At 39.2% G+C, this 26,587-nt stretch overlaps 1 protein-coding gene across 4 annotated transcripts in view; it reads left to right on the forward strand.

Annotated features, from left to right (window-relative positions):
* atad2b (ATPase family AAA domain containing 2B) overlaps window positions 1-26,587 on the forward strand; it is a 143,725-nt gene that overhangs the window by 70,870 nt on the left and 46,268 nt on the right. For all 4 annotated transcript variants that reach the window (XM_055635372.1, XM_055635373.1, XM_055635370.1 and 1 more), the window contains exons 10-20: window positions 1,175-1,286; window positions 2,487-2,602; window positions 4,177-4,351; window positions 4,455-4,543; window positions 6,867-7,026; window positions 8,824-8,914; window positions 11,814-12,125; window positions 14,567-14,705; window positions 23,852-24,038; window positions 24,231-24,416; window positions 25,698-25,833. In XM_055635372.1, coding sequence (XP_055491347.1) covers window positions 1,175-1,286; window positions 2,487-2,602; window positions 4,177-4,351; window positions 4,455-4,543; window positions 6,867-7,026; window positions 8,824-8,914; window positions 11,814-12,125; window positions 14,567-14,705; window positions 23,852-24,038; window positions 24,231-24,416; window positions 25,698-25,833 — 1,703 coding nt within the window. The remainder of the gene's footprint in view (window positions 1-1,174; window positions 1,287-2,486; window positions 2,603-4,176; window positions 4,352-4,454; window positions 4,544-6,866; window positions 7,027-8,823; window positions 8,915-11,813; window positions 12,126-14,566; window positions 14,706-23,851; window positions 24,039-24,230; window positions 24,417-25,697; window positions 25,834-26,587) is intronic.

Here is a 26,587-nt window from a genome sequence, read left to right on the forward strand (position 1 = left end):
AAAAAGTTCTCCTCATCTCGGTTTTAAAGGATTTCCCCCTTATCCTTAAGCTGTGACCCCTTGTCCTGGACTTCCCCAACATCGGAAACAATCTTCCTGCATCTAGCCTGTCCAACCCCTTAAGAATTTTGTAAGTTTCTATAAGATTCCCTCTCAATCTCCTAAACTCTAGAGAGTATAAACCAAGTCTATCCAGTCTTTCTTCATAAGACAGTCCTGACATCCCAGGAATCAGTCTGGTGAACCTTCTCTGCACTCCCTCTATGGCAATAATGTCCTTCCTCAGATTTGGAGACCAAAACTGCACACAATACTCCAGGTGTGGTCTCACCAAGACCCTATACAACTGCAGTAGAACCTCCCTGCTCCTATACTCAAATCCTCTTGCTATGAAAGCCAACATGCCATTCGCAAATTTCCAAATTCTACCTAAATTCTACCTAAACATGCTACCTAAAAATTCTACCAACATGCCATTCGCCATGCCATCAGTGTGGGATGGAGAGGTGGGGCCTCAGGATAAAAACAAACCCTCCCACACGCCGAGGCCTCCCTCTCCCTCCCTCCTCCCGGCCTCAGCGTGTGGGAGGGTTTGTTTTTAAAGCGCCGTTAGCGGATTTACAAGCAACGGCAGCTAGCAGGCAGGAAGAGGAGATGGAGCCGCTGTCGCGGCCACTGCTGCTGCTGCTGTTCGGGACCCGTCATTCGCTCCGACCCTTCGTCAACCCGCATCTAATATCTTTGCCCCGCAATACAGCCGTCGCCGACACGAAACGTCACGTTCCTTTTCTCCAGAGATGCTGCCTGACCTGCTGAGTTACTCCAGATTTTTGTGTCTATTTTCGGTACAAACCTGCGTGTCAAGCCGGGCAAAATTACTCGCCGTTTAGGTTGCCCGGCAGTACTTCGGGCGGTCAGTGGCACCCGGGCAACTGCTAATTTCGAGCCCTGGACTGGTGTATTTAATGTAAATATGTATTGATTCTACAGGAATTCCTCCTCCTGAGCTGTATCGAACTATGCTATATTTGATGGGTGTTCCCATGTAATACACAAAACCAAATATTAAATTCTATTCGGCATTTAGATGAGAACTATTGTGAAGTAAAACTGGAAATGTTTAGGTAGAATTTGGAAATTTGCAGCAAATTCGTAACCTATGTTTATTGAACAGGTGTCTTCCAATGAACGTTAGAACTGAAGATTTAACCAGTGAAATCCTTAGGGAACGTGTGAAAGTTGGGGCGAGCCTGGCTGATGTAGATCCAATGCACTTAGATGCATCAGTAAGTTTCTGTTTGTTTTTTTTTAAAACTGCACAGTACAGTGTAATAGTTTTTTTGTGGCATAACTGGATAATGTATGACCATTTCAAAGACCAAAATGGTTGATCAACATAAGAAAGTACAAGGCCATGACAGATTGCTGCCGCGTTTCAACCACTGTCTTCAATTATGCATTTATTCACATTTTTTGCATTTGGCATCCCTGTACAATTTTGTTGGATAGACATTCCACATTTTTTACACTATCTCCTCCCATGCAATCAACATTTAAGCTCAAGTCTGTCCCTAGATTTTGGAATTTATAACCGCTTCTGACCCATTTTTAACATTCAATTTATTTATTCATCTAGGCTACTTATCAGAAAAGGATTTTTGAAACAACTGTTAAGTTATAAATCTTCACTTTCACTGCTCTTTATCACACAGCCATTGTACTTTCCATGTTGGAGATTTGAGTGGAATTGTTTTCAGTAATCAGAACGTTATGTGGTGCATTTGTTTTAGCAATTGCCTTGTTTGTTTTTAATCCAACAAAATTAATACAATCTTTTTATTGCAATAATAGTGCAATGTAAATGCACGTTTTTTTTGTTGTTCCCCTAACTGTACATATGTGAATCGGTTATTCATACTATTCCTTTCCTTGGACTCGTTGTCTGGGTTTTGGTTACTTTAAATGCCATTTGAGACTTACTTTCTCAATCCTTACAATGTTTAAACCTTGATGTCATTAGTTTTGTTTCTGTCCACACCCACAGATTCTTTACTATGTAAACAGAATCCTTGTCATGATTGCTAATAGATTATTGATGCATTCATGACACTTTTTCAAGCAAACAACCACTTGTGTACTGTTGCATTGAGAGATGGTTCAGCCACTTTTGCACCTGAGTTGTATAATAGTTGATCAAACTTTTTACATAACTAATTTGATTTTACTTTTTATTATATAATGTGTTGATTTCAATTAACAATGCACTCTATCTATGAAGTCAATTTGGTGGTATGCATCTGTAAAATAATTTAATACATATCAGGTAGCCAATATTTATTATTGGGTAGCTGCTAATTTTATTTCTGTTATTGTTATTGAGCCTGAACTCAAACATATTTTGCAATTTATCTTTTAGTGAAGTGGTGTATATCAGCCTTGTGAGGATCCATCATTGCTCATTTAATTTTTATGAACTGTCTTATTAGGTGCGGTTCGACAGTGTTGGAGGGTTAAGCCAGCATATTCAAGCGCTTAAGGAAATGGTTGTTTTTCCTTTACTTTATCCTGAAGTATTTGAACGATTCAAGATTCAACCGCCAAGGTAGTACTTTATAGAAACATAGAAAATAGGTGCAGGAGTAGGCCATTCGGCCCTTCGAGTCTGCATCGCCATTTGATATGATCATGGCTGATCATCCAACTCAGTATCCCATCCCTGCCTTCTCTCCATACCCCCTGATCCCTTTAGCTGGAGAAACAAGGGCCACATCTAACTCCCTCTTAAATATAGCCAATGAACTGGCCTCAACTACCTTCTGTGGCAGAGAATTCCACAGCTTCACCACTCTCTGTGTAAAAAATGATTTCCTCATTTCGGTCCTAAAAGTCTTCCCTCTTATCCTTAAACTGTGACCCCTAGTTCTGGACTTCCCCAACATCGGGAATAATCTTCCTGCATCTAGCCTGTCCAACCCCTTAAGAATTTTGTAAGTTTCTATAAGTCTTCTGAATTCCAACGTTATATGTTAGAAATGAATAAATCTTCGTTGTCACCTCTTCCACAGCCAATGATGGGCCACTACGGGCTCCACCCGTCCTTGGTCATCCGTTGCCGTCCCAAATTTGTACCAACTTTTTGCTAACCATTTCAGCACCCATTCCCCATCTCATTTCTGGCCTTGGCCTCCATTTCCAGAGTAAGGCCACATGCAAACTGCAGGAACAGTGCCTCATATTCCATTTGGGTAGCTTACAGCCCAACAGTATGAACATTGAATTCTCCAATTTCAAGTAATACTACACCCTGCCCCCTTCCTGTTGGCACACATTTATCCCACATCCCCCCTCACCAGTCACCCTTCTCCTTTCCCCTCCTTCCTATGCTCCTCCCATCCACGTTCCCCGGTTCTATTTTATACACCCCCACTCTACCCATCCATCATTCCCCACCCTGTCTCCTTCCACCCATCTGCCTCACTTTAGCTTTACATTTCATTTATCCTCTTTCTGTTTCCATGCTTTATCTCTAAACTAAACTTGCCAGGCTTTGGCCCATCCCAGTTGTGTTCTGTATACATCTGTAACTAGCCAGACATTGTCCTGCTCTCTACCAGTTTACTCCCCCCAATCAGTCTGAAGTAGGCCCCAAATCCAAGATGTTCTCTGTCCATTTCCTTCACAAATGCTGCCTGTCCTGCTGAGATCCTCCAGCACTTATGTTTAAGAAAGAACTGCAGATGCTGGAAAAATCGAAGGTAGACAAAATTGCTGGAGAAACTCAGTGGGTGAGGCAGCATCTATGGAGTGAGGAATAGCTGATGTTTCGGGTCGAGACTCTTCTGATGCAATAAATGAGGTTGGAGGAGGTGCAGGTGAACCTCTGCCTCACTTCTTTTATCCGCAACCCCTCTCCCCCCCCCCCCCCTCTCACACACAAATTAGTCTGAAGAAGGGTCTCGACCCGAAACTTCACCCATTCCTTCGCTCCATAGATGCTGCCTCACCCGCTGAGTTCCTCCACCATTTATTGTTTTTCTCAAGATCCCAGCAACTGCAGCTTCTTGTATCTCAATAGGAAATGTTCACATTTGGGAATTTAAAGGTTATGCACATTAAATTAAGTTAAAGCATTATATTAAATCCATTTATAAATTCAGTTTTTGTTCAATGATGTAGGGGGTGTTTATTCTATGGACCTCCTGGAACTGGAAAAACCTTGGTGGCTAGAGCCCTGGCGAATGAATGTGGTGTGGGAGACAAGAAGGTTTCTTTTTTCATGCGGAAAGGTGCAGATTGTCTGAGCAAGTGGGTAGGAGAGTCTGAACGCCAACTCAGGCTGCTGTTTGATCAGGTAAATAAAAATTATGGCAACACATATCCAATTGATACTGCATGCAAAATTCTCTGTTTTAAATATAATTTGTAGGTATATTTCAAAGTATGTTCTTTTGCAGGCTTACTTAATGCGACCATCCATTATTTTTTTTGATGAAATTGATGGCCTGGCGCCAGTTCGTTCTAGCAGACAAGATCAAATTCACAGGTAAGGAATTATGAATTCTGCTGTACCAACTTTGTATTCAGCCTTTAAACATTCGGAGGAGTGGGTGGACAGCAATAATTTGTTGGGCTTGCTTTATGTATGATCATGTTGAAATTTGTTACTGAATACATTTATAACATAGAAACATAGAAAATAGGTGCAGGAGTAGGCTAATCGACCTTTCGAGCCAGCACCACCATTCAATATGAACATGGCTGTTCATCCAAAATCAGTACCCCGTTGCTACTTTCACCCCATATCCCTTGATTCCATTAGTCTTTAGAGCTATATCTAATGCTTGAAAACATCCAATGAATTGACCTCCACTGCCTTCTGTGGCAGAGAATTCCACAGATTATAATTGGTGATACTATTACCCCTTATTCTTAAACTATGACCCTGGTTTTCTGGACTCCCCCCCCCCCCCCCCCCCCCCCCCCCAAACATCGGGAACATTTTTTCCTGCATCTAGCCAGTATAATCCCTTAAGCATTTTATATGTTTCTATAACATCTCCTCACATCCTTCTAAATTCCAGTGAATATAAGCCCAGTTGATCCATTCTTTCATCATATGTCAGTCCCACCATCCCTCAATAGTCAGAATGTCCTTCCTCAAATTAGGAGACAAAAACTGCACATCATATATGTTGCTACATCCAAACAATTTTTCCTCTACAGCGATAGAAAGATCAGGGAACCAATTTGTGAGGTCCATGTTGTTATTTTTTTCGGAGTGCCTTTTAATATTGAATTATTAGCTATTTTGTATTGAGCCAGCATTGAATAATGCAATGCTTTAAAATAATGAAATTCTCGTTTAACATGTACTGTTAAAATTTAATGTGCACATGAAAATTGAGAACATGAATTTAATGTTAATATTAACACAATTTCACTTCTGTTTTTGCTACTTTATGACTATTTTATAGAGAAGTGAGAAGTGTATGGGTGTGTTCATAAATCTATCATCTTTGCCAGTTAAAAATGTCAATTAAGTTAACTTCCTGTTTGAATACATTATTGCCTATGTGTAATAGTATCACCAATAGTATCACTGGATCTTCCGCATTGCTTGGTTTTAACTACATAAACATACCAAGAAAATGACAATTATACAATACATAGAGGTTAATTTGTGAACATTTCCAGCATGCTTTTCTTTCCACTTATTTTTCATACAAACGAAGAAATGTACATTTAATTTCCTCTTATTATTTAACCACTACAAAGCTTGAATTCAAATTAAAAAAATATCTTTTGTGACACTTTGCTTCAGTTTTGGCAGTCCAAATCTACTATATTCACTGCATTAGCTTTGGCTAAGTGTTTGATCATTTAAACATTTCATTTGGTTGAATAGGGTTTTTCTCTATAAATTTATTTTGGCAAAGCAGCTATTTTCATTCCCCTTTTGTACCAGCCATGGTGAAAAATTATGTTGCTTACTGAAAGACTAATACGGCATGTAATTTCCAATCAAAACACATGAGTCAGTACAGTATCATACAGGTTTCAAATTTTGCAATTGACAATCTAGACATGCTAAACTAACTGATGAGAAGTGTTAACTATAAATTATGAAATAGTTTTTCCTGTTCAGATTATAAGAGAGGGTGGGCATTGTGGCTGAGCTGTTAGAGTTGCTGCTTTTCACCACCAGTATCCTAGTTTCAACCCTGACCTTGGGTGCCGTCTATGTGGATTTTACATATTCTCCCTGTGACCATGTAGGTTTTCTCCAGATCATCCAGTTTCCTGCCACATCCAAAAGACAAGTGGGCTTGTAGGCTAATGGTCTGCAAATTTTACCTAATGAGTTAATGAGTGATATAATCTGGGATACATTGATGGGATGTTTGAAGAATAAAATAGGATTGGTTAAAATGGGTGTTTGATGATGAACATGGACGCAGTGAGTCAATAGGCTTATTTTCATTCAGTATGATTTGACGTATGTTAGAACTATCATCTTTGCAGAAAGAGAAGTTTCCCATATAAATACTTAATTTACTTTCATCAAGCATCATGGTTGAGGGTTCCTTGTGGATTCATTTCAAAACATGATATGGTAGAAACTCTGGAGTTTCAGATAATGCCAATTGAGCAGTGTTACTTTGCTAATATAACATTTATCTTTAGAATAAGCTTTTCTTCTTATGATCTCCAAAATTGGCCAACATGATCGCTCTATTCTCCCATTTATGGTTTACATCTAGTTTTTACGTTCAATGTTGTACCTGTACTTTACTCATGTCTTCTGGTTTTTATTCTCACCATTTATCAGTGATGGTGGATTACTAATTTCTGTTTATTTGTTTCAGTTCTATCGTGTCAACATTGCTGGCACTGATGGATGGACTGGACAATAGAGGGGAAATTGTTATAATTGGTGCTACAAATAGACTTGATTCCATTGATCCTGCACTCAGGAGACCTGGTCGTTTTGATAGGGAATTTCTTTTTAATCTGCCTGATAAAAAGGTAAATGGGAAAATTCTTCCAAACGTGTTTCTCCCGTTTGTAAAGCTTTTCTATGAGTAGTTTTTATGTGGCTCTTTTGTGATATTGGAGGTGGTAAGTTGCAATTTCTGAAGCTTTGTTTAGTCCCAAGCAATTTGAATTAAAGCATGAATTGGTCAAGTCTGTAGCAAATTACTGATAAGCACAACATTGTGACAGAATGTTATAAAGTCTTTTGACAATTCCCAGATTTCACTTTCATTTGACATTGAATGCTAAACTTAACTGCCCAACAGTGTTTTTATATAGAAATTCTTAACTGTTATGATTGTAGGGAAAGTATAATGCTGTCTTTTAATTAAAGGGAATACAGTTTTCTGCATTGGGTCAGGAGCTTCACATACATTTATAATATTGTGCCCCACGGTTGAAAAGTAGCTTTGGTTGTTCCTTGCCAAATCTCACTTTCATTTAGTTATTTAGTTTCTAATCACCACAATCACAATTATTAGTATTGGAATGTTGGATTTATTCAAATCCTTTACATGTATAACTTTTTTTTCTCTCTTGTGTATGCATAATCTAGCTTCCTTTATATCGCAACTGTATTCCAGTCACAATGGATAAAGAGGTTTCTTCTGAATACCTTTGACTACATTTTGGTTTCTTCCTAAATGGAAATAATCTCTCCATGTTAACCTACAGTTTTTAGTGCAACTCTGGCCTAATACCCCAAATGTTGGTAATATTCTTGTTGATTTGTTAAAATTTCCAGTGGTTCAATCTGGGCTGGAATTTGGCACAACCAATTTGGTACTGTATGGCAGAATGCATTATATTGTATGCATTTGATTTCAGCTAATCATTCTGTCTTACACTTCTGGCTTTGCACATTACATTGGGGACATGGAGTGTGCACTACTTGTTATATGCAAGTGCATACAAACTCCTGCTCTGCTTTTAGGTTCGCCATCTTTATTGTTATTTTTTAACTATTTACCTTGTTTTGCTTTAATTAATGTAAGCTCTTTCAACTATTCAGGGACATTTAAAAATGCTGATGAATGGTTTTGACCCTAGAGAACTGTCAAAGTCCATGAGGTTAGTACTGGGTGATGGGCCCTGCATCCTTGCTTGAGGCTTGCTCGTCATTCACGGCATGCTCCATTTTGTGAAAAGGCCATTCAGAGGAGGCCTCCAGTAAGGCTCATCCCCTTGGATAAATCCGACCATGCAATTAGTGTGGGGGCCTAATGATTAGATTGAGAACCATACAACCCAATGGTTAAGCTGTGAATTCAAGTGCTTTATTTTTGTCTCCGTATAAAAAGTTTTGTTTTCCTTTTCTACCCAACAAGTGATTCGCTTAATTATAAAATGTCATTTGCACCATAATAACATAAAGCTGGTTAGAAATATTGATATTTCCTCCTCCATATGGCACATTGGTTATGTTTATATAACTCCAATGATTAATCTCCCAAAAGAATTTCAAAATTGTCAGTAACCAAGATTAATCTGACATTTTGAGAAACTGGGACAAAGGCAGAACTCCAGTCTACAAGATCTGGAGAGAGGCAGTTAGCTTGGTACTCTAGGGGGTGATGGGGATGCAGGAGCTTTGAATATTAATGATTAAATTAATGTGTATGACATAAAATCTTGAAGGTGTGTTATTGTTAGACTATTGATCAGCCTAACAAAAAGTCAGGTTGATAACTCCAATTTTTGGAAAGTGAATATTATTTTAAATAGTCCACTTATATTGTATATTTCTGTTTGAGGTGTTGTTACCCTACATTTAATTGTTTTTTATAGGCACGAAAGCACATATTTCAGATACATACCAGAGACTGGAATCCAAAACCTTTGCAAAGTTTTCTTGAAGAATTAGCTGAAAAGTGTGTAGGTGAGTAATACCATAACATTTGATGTTCATCGTTGAATGGTATATTTAATGTACAATAGAAAATATTTACTTGATAAAGTACACTGTTACCTTAACTGAATTACAAATATATGTAGGTATGCGATTGATCCTGTTTCCTGTTTCAATGGACAAACCGTTGGTTTACATTGAACATGTACATGCTTGCTCTTCAACGAGTATTACTTCAAAATTATTGATCCTTTTAGATGCGTTAAAGTAAGTTAACATTTTATTTGATGTTTGGTTTACCTCCACTTTTTACATTGGGCTTTATGTAAATAAGGATGTTTATTTTCTAATTCAGCACTTTCAACAGGAGCACAGGATAAAATGTTTTGGCAGCACAGGAAACCCTCGCAATAACAGACCGTGTGGGGGTGGGGCTGGTGTCTGTTATTGCCAATTGTCCACTATAAATGAGTTTTGGGGTGTGGGAGTTCGCGGGAGGGATGAAATGTGGCATTGGTGGTGTGAATTCACAGGCCAGGGAGCAACAGAGCCCCCAGCCGCACACGTGGTGCTCCAGGTATGGGCCAAGTACTCACAGCGCCTTCATGCTGCTCGCTCTCTCCGCTCCCGCAACTGGAAGCAGGCCACATGATCCCAGCTCATTGAGTAGTCTGGTGGAAGTGAGGGGCAGTGTAATCGGAGCCCTGGTCCATTATAACCAAAATCGGCTATATACAGGTCTGTTATTATTGATGGTTTACTGTATCTATTATTACATAGAAACATAGAAAATAGGTGCAGGAGTAGGCCATTCGGCCCTTCGAGCCTGCACCGCCATTCAATATGATCATGGCTGATCATCCAACTCAGTATTCTGTACCTGCCTTCTCTCCATACCCCCTGATCCCTTTTGCCACAAGGGCCACATCTAACTCCCTCTTAAATATAGCCAATTAACTGGCTTCAACTACCTTCTGTGGCAGAGAGTTCCAGAGACTCACCACTCTGTGTGAAAAAAATTTTTCTCATCTCGTTCCTAAAGGATTTCCCCTTTATCCTTAAACTGTGACCCCTTGTCCTGGACTTCCCCAACACCGGGAACAATCTTCCTGCATCTAGCCTGTCGAACCGATTATTGACAGTTGTTTATGGACATTTTTAGTTGTGAGCTTTATGGTTGTACAAAATTAATGAAACCCAAATTGTGTTCTAAAGCTGTGTGGTGTCCTCTCAGATCGTTGCAATTTCTATGCTGTAGGTACTCCATTCAGGAAATTTCAGGATGAAGATCATTAATAATGAAGGAAAGGGCCAGTTGCAAACGCCAGTATTCCATTTATAATGTAGGAAAAAGAGACCTAGTGCTGGAGTAACTCAGCAGGTCAAGCAGTATCTTCGTAGAATATGGATAGGTGATGTTTTGGGATATGTCTTTGATGGCAGCCTTAGAACATTGCTCTGCTCACCTGCAGTTAAACTGTTCCTACCTGCTCATCCAGTGGCATGGAAACAAAGCAATCTCATGCCATAATTTGATACTATCTGCAGCAAGCTTTGTAAAATCATGTTACGAATGATGTGCTATTTTTGGCGAACAAAGAGCTGTATGTTCAAAGATTAAATGGACAAACAAGTCTTTTGGCCAGCGGTAACTGATGAAGCTGAAAGCTATGGCCGGCTATTGTTGTAAATCATTATTAAAGTAAGCAAGTGGCCATCAAGTCATATTTGGTTGATGAAATAATTCCATTGAAAAAGCACAATAGAAGAATTGCAAACTGGGTATATTTTACTTGACTGTAAACCTTGTGATCAGCGGGATGCCATAATGTCCCTCAAATCACCAAAGATTTTCAAATTTGGGATTGTAAAGTGAAAGCATTTTATAAAGCTGAAGCCCAATGGCCATCCAACAAGCCTTTCAAAACATAATGGAAAAACAACTTTATTCTGAGGTAAGACAAAATAGAAAGCATGGGAAATGTTTAACAGTATATCTGTATTTGCAATTTGTAATTGAGTGTTGATAATTCAAATCTTCAAATTACTTGAACAGTTTTTGGAGATTAACAGGTCAAGAGGGCATATCCAGATTTTATTAAATTTGCTATACTTCTATTTTTCTTTACCAAAAGGTCAAACCATTTGTTCCAGTCCTATTCTGAACTCTGTTTGTTTGTTCAAAAGTTATGTATTTGTTGGTTTGAAATAATCTGACAGGGTTGAGTCCAGACGGGCTGCAGAGTGCAAGTATCGTGATTTATGAGTTCAAATGTTTGTGAAATGTTATACAGGCCCTTTGGTCCCAATCGTCCGTCCTGACCAGGTTTTATAACTAAGTTATTCCAATTTACCTGCATTTGGCCCATATCCCTCCGAGTCATTTAGAGCCACTTACCACTTGTTCATTTTGACCAAACATCACCATTGTATCCACCTCTACCCTTAGGAAAAAATGATTGTGATTATTCATTCTTCTATGCCCCTCATGATTTTTGTTTACCTATATAAGATAACCCTCCGAAACTCCAGAGAAAAATGTTCCGGACTCTCCTGGTAGCTCAAGCCCTTGAGTCCTGGTGAATCTTTTCTGCACCCTTTCCAGCTTCATGACATTCTTCCGAGGTGATCAAAGCTGTACACAAAATTCTAAATGTTGAAGTCATAATGTCTTTTCACATATAATTTGTCTTAGTCAGATGTATTCATGTTCAAAATTATTGCATACTATTGGATATTTAGAAAATTATTAGATGAAAGGCTACTAAGGGTACCATATATTTTGACCATGGATACATTATCCTCTAAATGAAATAGTATTTTGCATTCTATTTGACACATTTTACTTGAGTATTGAAGATTTGTTGTAAAATGGAGGAATTGCTATGATTGTGCTCTTTAATAAATGCATTTAATCATCTCCCCCCAGGGTACTGCGGGGCCGATATTAAAGCACTTTGCACTGAGGCCGCCTTGTTTGCCCTTCGTCGACGTTATCCTCAGATTTATGCAACCAGTCAGAAGCTGCAGCTGGATGTCTCATCTATTGTTATAAGTGCACAGGACTTCTATCTAGCCATGCAGAATATTGTGCCTGCTTCACAACGAGCTGTAACCTCATCAGGAGAAGCACTATCGCACATTGTTAGGCCTCTGTTGGAAAATATCTTTAATGGAATTGTAATTGCTTTGTACAAAGTTTTTCCTCATGCTGAACCAACACCGAATGACAACAAAGATGGTATGTATTTATATTGAATTCTAGGCTACAATGCCCTCCATAATGTTTGGGACAAAGACTCCACAATTTGAGATTTGTAATAGAAAAAATCACGTGGTTAAAGTGCACATTGTCACATTTTAATAAAGGCCAATTTTATACATTTTGCTTTCACCATGTAGAAATTACAGCAGTGTACATAGTTCCCCCCATTTCAGGGTACCATAATGTTTCGGACATAGCAATGTCATGTAAATGAAAGTAGACATGTTTAGTATTTTGTTGCATATCCTTTGCATGCAATGACTGCTTGAAGTCTGCGATTCATGGACATCACCAGTCGCTGGGTGTCTTCTCTGGTGATGCTCTGCCAGGCCTGTATTGTAGCCATCGTTAGCTTAAACTTGTTTTGGGGGTTAGTCCCCTTCAGTTTTTTCTTCAGCATATAAAAGACATGCTCAATTGGGTTCGGGTCAGTTGATTGACTTGGCCACTAGAGAATTGACCTTTTTTAGCTTTGGAAAAACTCCTTTGTTGCTTTAGCAGTATGTTTGGGATCATTGTCTTGCTGTAGAATGAACTGCCGGACAATGAGTTTTGACACATTTGTTTGAATTATAGCAGATAGGATGTGTCTATACACTTCAGAATTCATTATGCTACCACCATCAGCAGTTGTATTATCAATGAAGATGAGTGAGCCAGTACCTTCAGGAGCCATACATGCCCAGGCCATAACACCCCCACCACCGTGTTTCACAAATGAGGTGGTATGCTTTGGATCTTGGGCAGTTCCTTCTCTCCTCTATACTTTGCTCTTGCCATCACTCTGATATGTTGATCTTCATCTTATCGGTCCACGACCTTTTTCCAGTGCTGTGGTTGCTTTTTTAAGTACTTCTTGGCAAACTGTAAACTGACCATCTATGTATAAACGCTGTTGTAATTTCTACATGGTGAAACCAAAATGTACAAAAATGGCCTTTATTAAAATCTAACAATGTGCACTTTAACCACATGTGATTACAAATCTCAAATTGTGGAGTACCGAGGCAAATAAATAAACAATGGGACTTTGTCCCAAACATTCTGGATGGCACTGTATATGTCTACTCTTTTAACTACTGTCACCTGAAACCTGTGATTGGGTTGTTATTCAGACTGATGTCAGTTATATTGTACATACCTTCATAATGTTGATGATATTTGTATTTTTCTTTGCTATTAGGCTATTTTAATGTCAAGTTGTCATGGGGTGCTTCAAAGCCAAGTTAAAGAATATTCAATATTAATGTACAGGGATGACAATTTGCAAAGTTATAATCTTTTGGCCATTAGTACTGGTGTTTTTGTTAAATCAAATTAATTTAACTGTTTTGATCTGTACGCACACACACGCACATTATTTTAAATAAATACAGAAGATTATATCAGTGTCAGGGGTCAGTTTATTTCTAATGCACCTATCCTGTTTGCAATTTCTGTAGAATGAGAAATAGGTAAAATTACATAATGTAGTGCATGATGGAATGCCTGAGGTGTTGGTGCTTTTCAACCTCATTGGAATTCAAAAAAGCCATTATTGGGAATAAAAAATGGCACTAATTAGCTGAACAGAAAAACTGAAAATGACTGGAAATATTTTTATCCAAAAAGTAACATTACTGCATTATTTAAAATTGGTAATGTTCCTCTTTTAACATTTAATTTGTAAACTAAATATGTATAATTTTAATGTGTTGTAATGATTCCTATAATTATCAAATAATTGTTTGATTTGTTCTACAGGATACATTTGAAATCTGAAGATAGTATAATTACAATTTTCTGTCAGATTGATTGAACAGACATAAATAAATGCAGCTTTTAGTATCTTGCTTTAATTGAAGTGAGGATTTTCTTTAAGCAAACACAAATAGCAACCTTAAAGTGACTCAAAAAAACTTCTACACAATGTTATTTGCCATTTTTGGGACATTTAACATTTGTTCTTTTGTTTAAAAACTTGATAAACATTATTTTAAATAGTTTTCAAATATTTTAATTAGGGCTTGGCTTGAAGTGCTCAATTTGCCAACCTGTAATTACTTGCATTATATGATTTCACTAATTCAAACTGGTTACTTTTATAATTTAAAATATCTTTAAATTAATGATGAATAATTTTAGTTCATAATACAAAATGACCTTGCTGATTATATTAACTTTTTTTGAATGATGAAAAGAGCTTTTTTTGCATGTGCAAGATTTTAAGTAGCTGGTTGATTAGGAGTTTGGAAAGTAAATTATATTTTGGCATTCTTGTGGTATTAGTTGGGAAATTTGATATTTTGTAAACTGGTAAATTAGATTAGCATTTGATATATTCAAATATTTTGGATAGTTTTATGCCTACATTGTACTATATCAAATAGTTTTAAAAGTTCATGCTCCATTGAATTATACTTAATTTTCTTTGTTAGATGCTGTGAACCACATTCTGGAAGATTACATGCACAGTGATGATGAGTTTGAACCATCTATTTTTGACAATTCTTCATTGGGGTCACCAAAGAAACAACCACCAGCTATTAAACATAAGCCCTTTATGCACTTCTCCATGTGAGTATATATACAAACACTGAAAGCAATGAATTTGGTTTGCTCACTGGCTATTTAGTTCAATTAATAGTAAATATACACAAATAAAAAATTATGCTGTGAAAGGGCATTTCATTTTTGATGACTTCCTTGAAATATTTGGCAGCTAAGGATTCTGTGTATTGCAAGTTCATTTTCAGTTAGTCATTTTTATTTTAGAACACAGTGAGCGACATTCTCAAATATAAACAAACCGAACTCCAAATATTGCACGATTAAATAATACCAATTCGATGAACTGATATGTCATTGGAATAATGACAATGACCTGCAGCCCACTAAATGCCTTGAGGTACTTCAGTGTGTTCAAGACATGCACTGTCTATTAACTTAGTGATTGATAAAATTACAGCGAATGAAAATAAAACTGGTTTAATTAAATCATCGTCATTTTCCAGAATGATTTGTTTTGAAAACTCCCTCATTACAGATTGATTGGAAACAAATGTGCTTAGAAAGCCACCTGCGTTGTAGTTTTTTTCACAATGTTATGTGATTGAAAAGTGATTGAGCTAGGAGTAACAATTTATTGTTTCATTACAAGTACGCCATTCCAGCATTAACCTTTAGAGTGCACTGGAACTTCTCGGCAAGAGAATACTAGTTAGAAATGTTCGTGAATTCTTAGCTTATTAGTTAATAACTTGCGTCATCAGTACTATATTAGATTTGTTTTTAAATGCGGAATGATATGTGGAATGGGAATCTAATAATTCAGAGATTTATTTTTCCCTAGGTTCTATCCTATTTAGGTTGAAAGTTCGATTTTTGAGGGCTGGTTAAATCATGCATCTTGCCTTATCATGCATCTAGACATGCAGAAACATAATGATAATAATTTCTTTAAAAGGCCAATGCTTATTTTAATTGTTCAGAAATTAAAAATAGTGAAACACTTTAAAACACAGTTACATTTAAATCAATTAAATCAAAAAGAAAGGACTTTACCACCTACTTAGCCTTTTCCCTGCAGCTGGTTCTTTCTATGAAAATGAATGTGTCCACTCAGCGAGCCAATTTTCCATGCAAGTGCTCAGAAATTTGTAGAGCGTGCACATTTGCTGCAGATTGGGCATCAACATGATGGGGCTTCCACACATTTGGGGTAAATAAAAGCTGGTAGTTCTGAGTGGAATTGCTGGTATTTGGATGCAAAATCAGAACCATTCCCTCTACTACATCTTTGATTTCTCCCGCCTCCCCCTCCCCCACATTTTTCACTCTTTTAATTTCCACAACTTTCCTTTGTCTACTCTGTCCTGCCATTGACAGTTTTACTACTAGTTTAGTATTCCCTGCAAACGCTCACACTTTTCTTAGTTTTTTCACTGCTAACACCTACTACTTCGGTTCCATATCAATTTATTTCTTCAATACCCTGGTATATTTCTCTGGATTAAAGGAATAATGTGAATACAAAATTTTATTGCTATATTTTAAAGTTAAGCCCAAAATATCTTCGAACAATTTTACTGTAAGTAATATAACATTAATAAATACATGCCTTATGTTACTTTTTATCTATATACTTTAAAAACTGTGTGTGCGTGTGTGTGTGCGTTTGTGTGTGTGTGTGTCATTTTGCCTTTGAAACGTATTTCCTCGAAAAACAGATGCAGAAACGCGGAGATTTTTACATATTTTGTTAGGGATGTAACTTATGATTTAAAAAATCAACTCCGCTCTAAATTCGGTCAATTATTTCCCCAGATTTTGAATAACGTTGTTCACAAAACTCACTTTTAAAATTATAATCGCCGCCTGCCAGCTGCTGATGTCACAATGCCCACATGCCCACCAATCAAGGCCCACTGCCTTCTGTTCCCCCCCCCCCCCCCCCCCCCCCCCCCCCCCCCCCCCCCCCCCCCCCCCCCCCCCCCCCCCCCCCCCCCCCCCCCCCCCCCCCCCCCCCCCCCCCCCCCCCCCCGCCGCTGTGGATTAATGCAACTGCTGTCAACGCGCATGCGCAATTTTCCACGTTCGCCCACCCATCTCCAAATTTTTTAAAATCTTCATAACTTTTGTACTATGTTACTGATCGGAACAAAATTTATTTGATGCAGCAGAGGAGAATGGTGAGTAAGGTGGCAAATAATTGTAGGGCTATGGGGGGTCGTTTTTGCACAAATATAATTTCAACGCAGACAAGATGAGAGTTTTAGTAATAATATAGATAGATAGATAGAAGATAGATATCTAATCTACAATATAAATTTTAACTTTACGTAAAGTGAGCATGGGTATAAATGGATTTGGGATACATTGTTTAATGCAACGTCTGAATTAGTCTTCCAGTGTGCATAGTACACTGCATTAGAATTATTAGTGAAACGATTTTCAACAGTTACAGCTGTTTAGCATGGTTGGATGAAATGGAACAGTAACCACTTCAATTCTTATTTATTTTGATGTTATCAGTCATCTTCACCGTTGTACTTTGCAAACACTAGTGGCTTGCTCTTTTGCTGTTGATATTTTGCACTAAGGTCTCATTGATCCAGTTAATAGACAATAGGTGCAGGAGTAGGCCATTCGGCTCTTCGAGCCAGCACCGCCATTCAATGTGATCATGGCTGACCACCCACAATTAGTACCCCGTTCCTGTCTTCTCCCCATATCCCTGAACTCCACTATCTTTAAGAGCTCTATCTAACCCTGGCTTGAAAGAATCCAGAGAACCTCTGAGGCAGAGAATTCCACAGACTCACAACTCTCTGTGTGAAAAAGTATGTCCTCATCTCCGTTCTAAATGGCTTACCCCTTATTCTTAAACTGTGGCCGCTGGTTCTGGACTCCCTCAACATCGGGAACATGTTTCCTGCCTCTAGCGTGTCCAAACCCTTATATGTTTCAATAAATTCCAGAGTATACAAGCCCAGCTGCTCCATTCTTTCAACATATGATAGTCCCGCCATCCCGGGAATTAACCTTGTGAACATACGCAGCACTACATCAATAGGAAGAATGTCCTTCCACAAATTTGGAGACCAAAACTGCACACAATACTCCAGGTGTGGTTTCACTAGGGCCCTATACAACTGCAGAAGGACCCCTTTGCTCCTATGCTCAACTCCTCTTGTAATAAAGGCCAACATGCCATTCACTTTCTTCATTGCCTGCTGTACCTGCATGCTTACTTTCAATGACTGATGAACAAGGACCCCCAGATCCCATTGTACTTACCCTTTTCCTAACTTGACACCATTTAGATAATAATCTGCCATCCTATTTTTGCACCAAAGTGGATAACCTCACATTTATGCCATGCATCTGCCCACTCACCCAACCTGTCCAAGTCATCTTGCATCCTCATAGCATCCTTCTCACAGTTCACACTGCCACCCAGTTTTGTGTCATCTGCAAATTTGCTAATGTTACTTTTAATCCCCTCATTTAAATCATTAATATATATTGTAAATAGCTGCGGTCCCAGCACCGAGTCTTGCGGTATCCCACTAGTCACTGCCTGCCATTCTGAAAGGGACCCGTTCATCCCTATTCTTTGTTTCCTGTCTGCCAACCAATATTCTATCCGTCAGCACCCTACCCCCAATACCATGTGCTCTAATTTTGCCTACTAATCTCCTATGTGGAACCTTATCAAATGCTTTCTGAAAGTCCATCCACTGCCTCTCCCTTGTCCATTTTCCCCAGTTACATTCTCAAAAAAAAAATTCCAGAAGAGTAGTCAAGCATGATTTCCCCTTCTTAAATCCATGCTGACTCGGACCGATCCTGCTACTGCTATCCAAATGTGCCGCTATTTCATCTTTTATAGTTGACTCCAGCATCTTCCCCACCACCGATGTCAGGCTAACCGGTCTATAATTCCCTGTTTTCTCTCTCCTGCCTTTCTTGAAAAGTGGGACAACATTAGCTACCCTCCAATCCACAGGAACTGATCCTGAATCTATAGAACATTGGAAAATGATCTCCAATGCGTCCACGATTTCTAGAGTCACTTCCTTAAGTACCCTGGGATGCAGACCATCAGGCCCTGGGGATTTATCAGCCTTCAGTCCCATCAGTCTACGCAACACAATTTCCTGCCTAATGTGAATTTCCTTCAGTTCCTCCGTCACCCTAAATTCTCTGGCCACTAATACATCAGGGAGATTGTTTGTGTCCTCCTTAGTGAAGACGGATCCAAAGTACCTTGGCATCTCGTCTGCCATTTCCTTGTTCCCCATAATAAATTCAGTCATCAAGGGTCCAATTTTGGTCTTAGCTATTTTTTTTGCAGTGTCTTTTAAATTAAAGTGGGATTCTTTTGATGTCCAGTCAATCTAGTTACCTGCAGTCAACATTGTTTAAAACAAGAAATCTGGTCATTTTTCTAATTAATGCTGTGAGATCTTGTCATAGAACATATTTCAAAAGCACACAATTGGTTGCTACAATGTTCAGGGTTAAACATGTGATATGAAAACAAATAAATGCTTAATAACTCAAATGCTTACTTTATTTTTCAACTAATCGAAAGCAGTGATTTCTTATTTTAACAATTGCAAGCTTAATGTTAATGAAAACTGTAATCAGGCCTTTATTTTTTGATGGTCTGGGTGTCTTGGAATCAACTGGAGCTATTTATTGTCTGAATTGAAAGTAAGATTGTGTTTATAATAAACATTACCTGACCACTTTTTAAGCTTCCATTATAATAACATTTCCTGAATCTGCAGAGAATTTAATTAAAAACACTAAAATGATTAAACTGCTTAAAGAAAGAATACTCACCATATTATCTGTATACAATGTTAATTGCAAAAGGATTGGAGTATAGGAGCAGGGAGGTTCTACTGCAGTTGTACAGGGTCTTGGTGAGACAACACCTGGAGTATAGCGTACAGTTTTGGTCTCCAAATCTGAGGAAGGACATTATTGCCATAGAGGGAGTGCAGAGACGGTTCACCAGTGATTCCTGGGATGTTAGGACTGTCTTATGAAGAAAGACTGGATAGACTTGGTTTATACTCTCTAGAATTTAGGAGATTGAGAGGGGATCTTATAAAAACTTACAACATTCTTAAGGGGTTGGACAGGCTAGATGCAGGAAGATTGTTTCCGATGTTAGGGAAGTCCAGGACAAGGGGTCACAGCTTAAGGATAAGGGGGAAATCCTTTATAACCGAGATGAGAAGAACTTTTTTCACACAGAGAGTGGTGAATCTCTGGAACTGTCTGCCACAGAGGGTAGTTGAGGCCAGTTCATTGGCTATATTTAAGAGGGAGTTAGATGTGGCCCTTGTGGCTAAGGGGATTAGGGGGTATGAAGAGAAGGCAGGTACGGGATACTGAGTTGGATGATCAGCCATGATCATATTGAATGGCGGTGCAGGCTCGAAGGGCCGAATGGCCTACTCCTACACCTAATTTCTATGTTTCTATGTTTCTCTGTTTCTACCACTTTTTTCCACGGGGTTGTTTAGCATTTAAAATAAGGACTTCTGTCTATGTGCTAGTCAGCCCCGGTGAACAGCTGAGAACAGTGTGGCACGTTTGAGCTCTCTCCACACCACGCTTGGTACTCTGTTGCTGGGATTCATTTGGATTGTTTTGGATTTCCACAATGGGTAGAACATAAATCTGAAATGAACTGAACCATCGGGTTCATTATGGAATTGCTGTCTGTCATCCTGATGATTTCAGTTATTTTTATTTGTGAAGATTCTGTTCCTTTCTGTTAGTACAAACCTAAAATTATGATGGAAAAATAAAAGCTTGGCATGCACTCTCAGAATTTCACTTTCGACTGAAATACTGTTGCTTGATGCTCAAATCCATGGTCATTGGAACGTCTATGCCTTAAGATGGCCTCTTAATGACCCACAATTTGAAATAATAAATTGAGCCATAGATAAATGGTCTTAACTACTGTGATATGTAGTTTGGCAATGATAATATACCGTATTTCCCGGGAATGAAGACGCACCTGTGTCGAATTTAACTTGCTAAATTTTGAGAAAAGGATTGCTGGACAAGATCAAGGGTTTGGTTTAGTCCAGGGGTCGGCAACATCGCCCATGTGCCCCGGGACTGGCTGCAGTTCCCAGATCCCTCGCATCCCCGGAACTGGCTTCAGTTCCCAGATCCCTCGCATCCCGGGACTAGCTGCAGACTGGCGGACCATGGCTGTCTGGCTGGCGGGCGGACCGGCAGAAGGCGCTGAGGTGGCGGCTGGTTCGGCTGTCCGGTCCCGGCGGCCGCTCGCAGCCACCCGAGCTACTTCCCATTCCGGCAGCGGTGAGTGAGTGAGTTGCTTCTCAACGCACTTGCCCTCCCTGCAACTTTACCCCTGGCGGCTCAGCCATTTTGTGCAGCCCAGGCCGTGCTGACCCGGGCCAGACTTCCCACACGCTGTGAAAGGAAACCCCCCCCCCCTCCTCAACGGCGCTGTCCTTTTACAGCCGCTTCCCATCAGCTGCCAGCAATGAGGGATAGACTTGGCTATCCCTCAGTACAGCAACATCGTTCTTGATGCTGCTGTACTGGGGGGGTAGCCAAGTCTATCTTTCTTGGCTAACAACCTAACCTTCGGTCTCCAAGAAGCAGGTAAATTTTCATGCCTTGTTTTTGGGTAAAAAATAGCATCTTTATTGCCGGGAAATACGGTAGCTATTATACTACTAGCGATATACTACTAATTATTGCTTATCATGTTATCATACCTAATTTTGCATTGTTATGAAACAGTTTGTACTTGTACCAGTAATATGGATGAGATATGTTGGGCAAAAAATGTATTTAAGCATATTGATGCTCAGATTTTCATTATCAAGCTATAAACAATTTAAGAGCTAGGTTCCTGTGATGATGTATTATCTTGGTTAAGGCTTTAAACACTTCTATTGGGGTATGTATCTTGGTCACTGTAACGTTTCAATACTTGTCTCTTTTGATTAGTTTAAAAATGTGGTGGTGTTCCTTTCCATTCATCTGAAGCAATGGAGTTAGAATTGAGAAATAATTAAAATTTTCAGTCTGATCATCAGAGTATTGAGTATAGAAGGTGGGAGGTTATGTTATGTTTATAAGTCGTTGGTGAGGCCACATTCAGAGTATTGGGTTCAGTTCCTGGCACCATGTTATAGGAAAGATGTCAAGCTGGAAAGGGTGCAGAAAATATTTACAAGGATGTTGTCAGGACTCGTGGGCCTGAGCTATAGGGAGAGGTTGAACAGGCTAGGACTTTATTCCTGGGAGTGCAGGCGGATGAGGGGATGAACTTATAAAGTGTACAAAATCATGAGAAGAATAGAACAGGAAGACAGAGTCTCTTGCCCTGAGTAGGGGAATCGAGAACTGGAGGACATAGGTTTACGGTGAGGAGGGGAAAGATTTAAAAGGATCCTGAGGGGAAACGTTTTCACACAGTGGGTGTATGGACTGAGCTGCTGGAGGAGGTGGTTGAGGCAGGTAATATCGCAACGTTTAAGAAACATTTAGATAGGTACATGGATAGGGCAGGTTTAGAAGGATACTGGACCAAGTGGAACCAGTTGGGTCCCTGTCATACGGGAGGCCTGGTCCACCAACGCAATATTCGGCCACTCACAGGCGTGGCTTTTTACCCCTCATCCCCCAGCACTCCCCCTCCTCTTCACCCTCCCTCTTCTTTCCCCTCTCTTCTCCCCACTTCCTCCCTCACCTCTCCCTCCTTTCCCCTACCCTCAGTCACTCCCTCCTTCACTCCATAACCCCCCTGCCCCCCATTCCCCTCCTCTCCCTATTCCCCTCCCCTCCCTTTATCTGTTCCAATAACATTAAACCACAATCCTCTCCTCGCCCCTTCCCCCACTCCCTCTCCTTACAACAATGTAACAAATCTTTCATTGCACAGTGAGCCCTGTCTTTGTTAACATTGGAACAATGTTGACGGGCAGTTTATGTAAATGAGATCCCCTTGTGATGTCTGCTAACTGCCACTGCAACTGCAACTTCAAGTTATTTTTCTCAAACTGGATTTTGTAAAGTTAAAAATGTGAATAACTTGTAAAATATAACATCAATCTGAACAAAACTTGATTTAAAAAATACACCACAGGACAAATATGAGTATGGTGGTCCAAAAATTATAGCGCTATCGTGTACCGCTTTGGCGTAGTTCCGGGAGCACATACGTACGCACGCAGACAGAATCCCAAACAGGATGACAGTTTTAATAGTATATACTAGACCAAGTGGGACCCGTTGGATACCTGTCACAAAGGAGGTCTGGTCCCCCAATGCAACCCGCTTCCCCCATCGCAATATTCCACCACTCACCCGTTCCCCCAAAGCAATATTCTACCACTCACCCATAGCCCCCAACTGTGCAGGGGCAGCTCATTTCCCCAGAACTCCCTCCCCCTCCTCTTCATCCTCCCTCTTTATAAACTTTAAAAAAATGCAGGCACTTATTGCAAGGACTTTAATTTAAAAAATCCAATTCCACTTCCCTTGCCTCTCCCAGCATTCCCTCCCCCTCCTGTTCAGCCTCCTACTGCCAGGACTCAGTGTTCTGTTATTGCAACATTGTTGCAAATGAAATCCCATTGTGACATCATAGCTGTAACTGCAACTGCCACCGCAGTGTTCAAGTCATTCTTTCTGAAACTGGATTTTGTAGTTAAAAATGTGAATAACTTGTAAAATGTAACATCAATCTGAACAAAGCTTGATGAAAACACACCACAGGACAATTGTAAGTAAGGTGGTGCAAAAATTGTAGTGCTGTTATGTACCGTTTTGGTGTAATTTCAGGATATCACACATGCAGACATCATAACATGCAAGATCAGAGTTTTAGTAATATACTAGACCAAGTGGGACCCGTTGGGTCCCTGCCGCTCAGGAGGTCTGTTCCCCCAACGGTACCTGTTCCCCCAACACAATAGTCTGCCACTCACCCGTCCCCCCAACGCAATATTTAGATAGATAGATAGACAGACAGACAGACAGACAGATAGATAGATAGATAGATGTTTTAGTAGTATGTAGATGGATAGATAGATGGGCCAAACACAGGCAGATGGGACTAGTGTAGATGGGGCATGTTGGTTAGTGTGGATAATTGGGTCGAAGGGCCTTTTCCCACTCTGTATGACTGACTTTATTTCTTCTTGCAGGTCAGCACTTCACCAGCCAATATCGCATCGTCCTCGGTTACTTCTTTGTGGAAACAAAGGATCTGGTCAAAGTTCACATCTTGCTCCTGCTTTGCTCCATTCGCTTGAAAAATTCTCTGTACACAGACTAGATTTGCCAGCATTGTACTCTGTTAGTGCCAAAACGCCAGAGGAGTCATGTGCACAGGTGAGAATGATGGAAGAAAACCTATTCCATGTGATTCATATGTTGACCCTTCAATCTAAATGAAAACCTTAAATGCTTTTTTTTTCTCTCTCTCTCTGCTTCCCTTTTATTCCTCTTTCTCTGGAGTCAATAATTCTCTCCCCCCTCCCACCCCTATCCCAATATTTTCCCTTGATTATTCATCCTATTTAGGTGTTCCGTGAGTCACGCCGAACAGTACCGAGCGTAGTTTATGTGCCTCACATTAGAGAGTGGTGGGATGCAATCAGTGATACAGTGAGAGCTACTTTCCTGACCCTGCTTCAGGACATACCACCATTTTCCCCAATTTTAATATTGGCTACCTCTGAAACAACATATGCTGAGCTACCAGATGAGGTAGGACATGAACTTCATCACACTACGTATTTTCATTGACTGTTGTATGATAAATATATGCAGATATGTGTTCAGAAGCCTTTATTAAATAATCGTAAGTAAAGAGATCCTTTGCCAGATGTTGCAGACAAAGATGGGTAAGACTATAAATGTATTTCCAGCATTGAATTATAGCTAACCCCGAGTGTCCAAATTTGATACTTTGTTGGTAGTACATTATTGATGTTGGAAGATGAGAATAAATACTACAGTTCGCACTCGATGAAATTTCTAGTTTCACAGTGACACAAACAAAATTTTCCAGTCAATAAACGTGCCACGAAATGTTGCGCTGTGTTTCTTAATTTCCTACCAAAAACTCTTGAAGATTAAAGTTATTCAAAAAAGTAACATACAAAAGTATTAAGTGCTTAACACTTAAATCATTTCGAAAAGATAAATTGGCTAAGACCTGCCGTTGTCACCTACCGCCATTTACTTCTCATAAGCGTTTCCATTGTAATGTGCCAAATACAATGTGGCATTGGGTATTAGGACACGTTTTCTTAGCCTAATTATGAAGGTTTTCTGCAACATTGCATTCCATGAGGAGCTCAACAAGGAAATGTAGGGGAATAACAAGTGAATATCTCAAAGCTTGGCATTTATGCAAGTATGTATGGAAATTTTAAAAAATGTAGCGCATTCTGGAACTTGTGGCATTGCACTACAAAAATTGGGCCCTTTTCGCAGATGTAAGTCAAAGCTGAAATTATTATTTATATTGTAATGCATTACAAAAGTAATTAGTGTTTTTCTAAAACATAAGTCATCAATATGTGCGCAGTACTTCTCAGTCATCGGACCCCATCGGATGCCCTGCAAGTTCTGAACATTGAAAAAAAACAAGCATACTGAAATGTTGCTGTAAAATGTTGCAATTATTCATAATATCCTAAATCCAAGATTGGAAATTGGCAAGATTACAATTTGTCCTTTCTGTTTGCACTACTGATTACCACTATCACAAATGTGCAAAGTAATGTCCTGACTCATGCCGTTTTCTTGGCTACTAAAATTAGCTAAACGGTTAAAGGACCGTCAAGTACATGAATTGCAAGTAAATTGTATGTCATAACAGTGAAAACTGTGCAATACATGAGCATGACTAAACATGCGTTACTTCTGTCTAAATGAAGATTTGTTTGTAATGTGCCATCCTATTATTAATATTGCAAAAATTTATGAACACATTTAAACCTAAAGTTTGCTATGAGAATCATTTTTCTTTTGAACATGTAGGTAAAATGCATTTTTGAAATCAGTTATGGGGAAGTTATAGACTTACAGAGACCTACTGAAGGAGAACGAACAGAATTCTTTGAAGATTTGATATTAAACCAAGCAGCAAAGCCTCCACCTAGGAGGAAAAAGTCTGGTAAGAGCTACTGGCAGAGGAAGACAAGTGATGTGTTTATCATGATGTTCAGATTACACGTGTTATAATATAATGTTAACAAAGCTAAATATTGTTTACACTGCAGTCATGGACTAAAATTGTTTTCATATTGTCCTTAATGAGATCATTACAATATTATTTTTATACCTTCACTGTTGTGCTGTCAACAAAAGCTAACCCAGTTTTGATCTGGCAAGTAAGTTTAAACTAGGATTTTGATCATTTAAAGGATGATAGCCCCTTGATACTTTGGGAAACAAGATCCATTAGCTCAACCTCAAGGAGCATTACATAGTTAACCACCAGAAGTAATTAGTATTTGACAATTATGGGAATTTGTTTGGGCACAAAATGGTTATTGTACCTGGCGAATAACTAATAATAATGCTTTTGTATAAGCCTCTAGGGAATTAACAGTCTTAATCTGCAACAAGTAAGAATGTCATTGTTTCATTTCATATCTATTTCTCATGATCTTTATTTCCATTCCTTTGTTCTTCTTTGGCCATTGAAACTGGTTTCCAGTATTTTATTTTAAAAACGTGTAATTTCAGCTTGCATTAACTTTAACTTGTTACTGTATCTAAGCCTTTAGCATGGCAAATAGGCACAAATTGTATTTCATATACTTTTCTGTCAAATATGACACTATTTATCATTTGTCTAGGTTGTTTTTATTTCATTCTCACCAAGCAAATAGGCATGATTGTCGAGAAGATGCATCCAAAATCTA

Source organism: Leucoraja erinacea, chromosome 5, assembly GCF_028641065.1.
Source record: "Leucoraja erinacea ecotype New England chromosome 5, Leri_hhj_1, whole genome shotgun sequence".
In the NCBI taxonomy this organism is placed as follows: Eukaryota; Metazoa; Chordata; class Chondrichthyes; order Rajiformes; family Rajidae; genus Leucoraja; species Leucoraja erinaceus.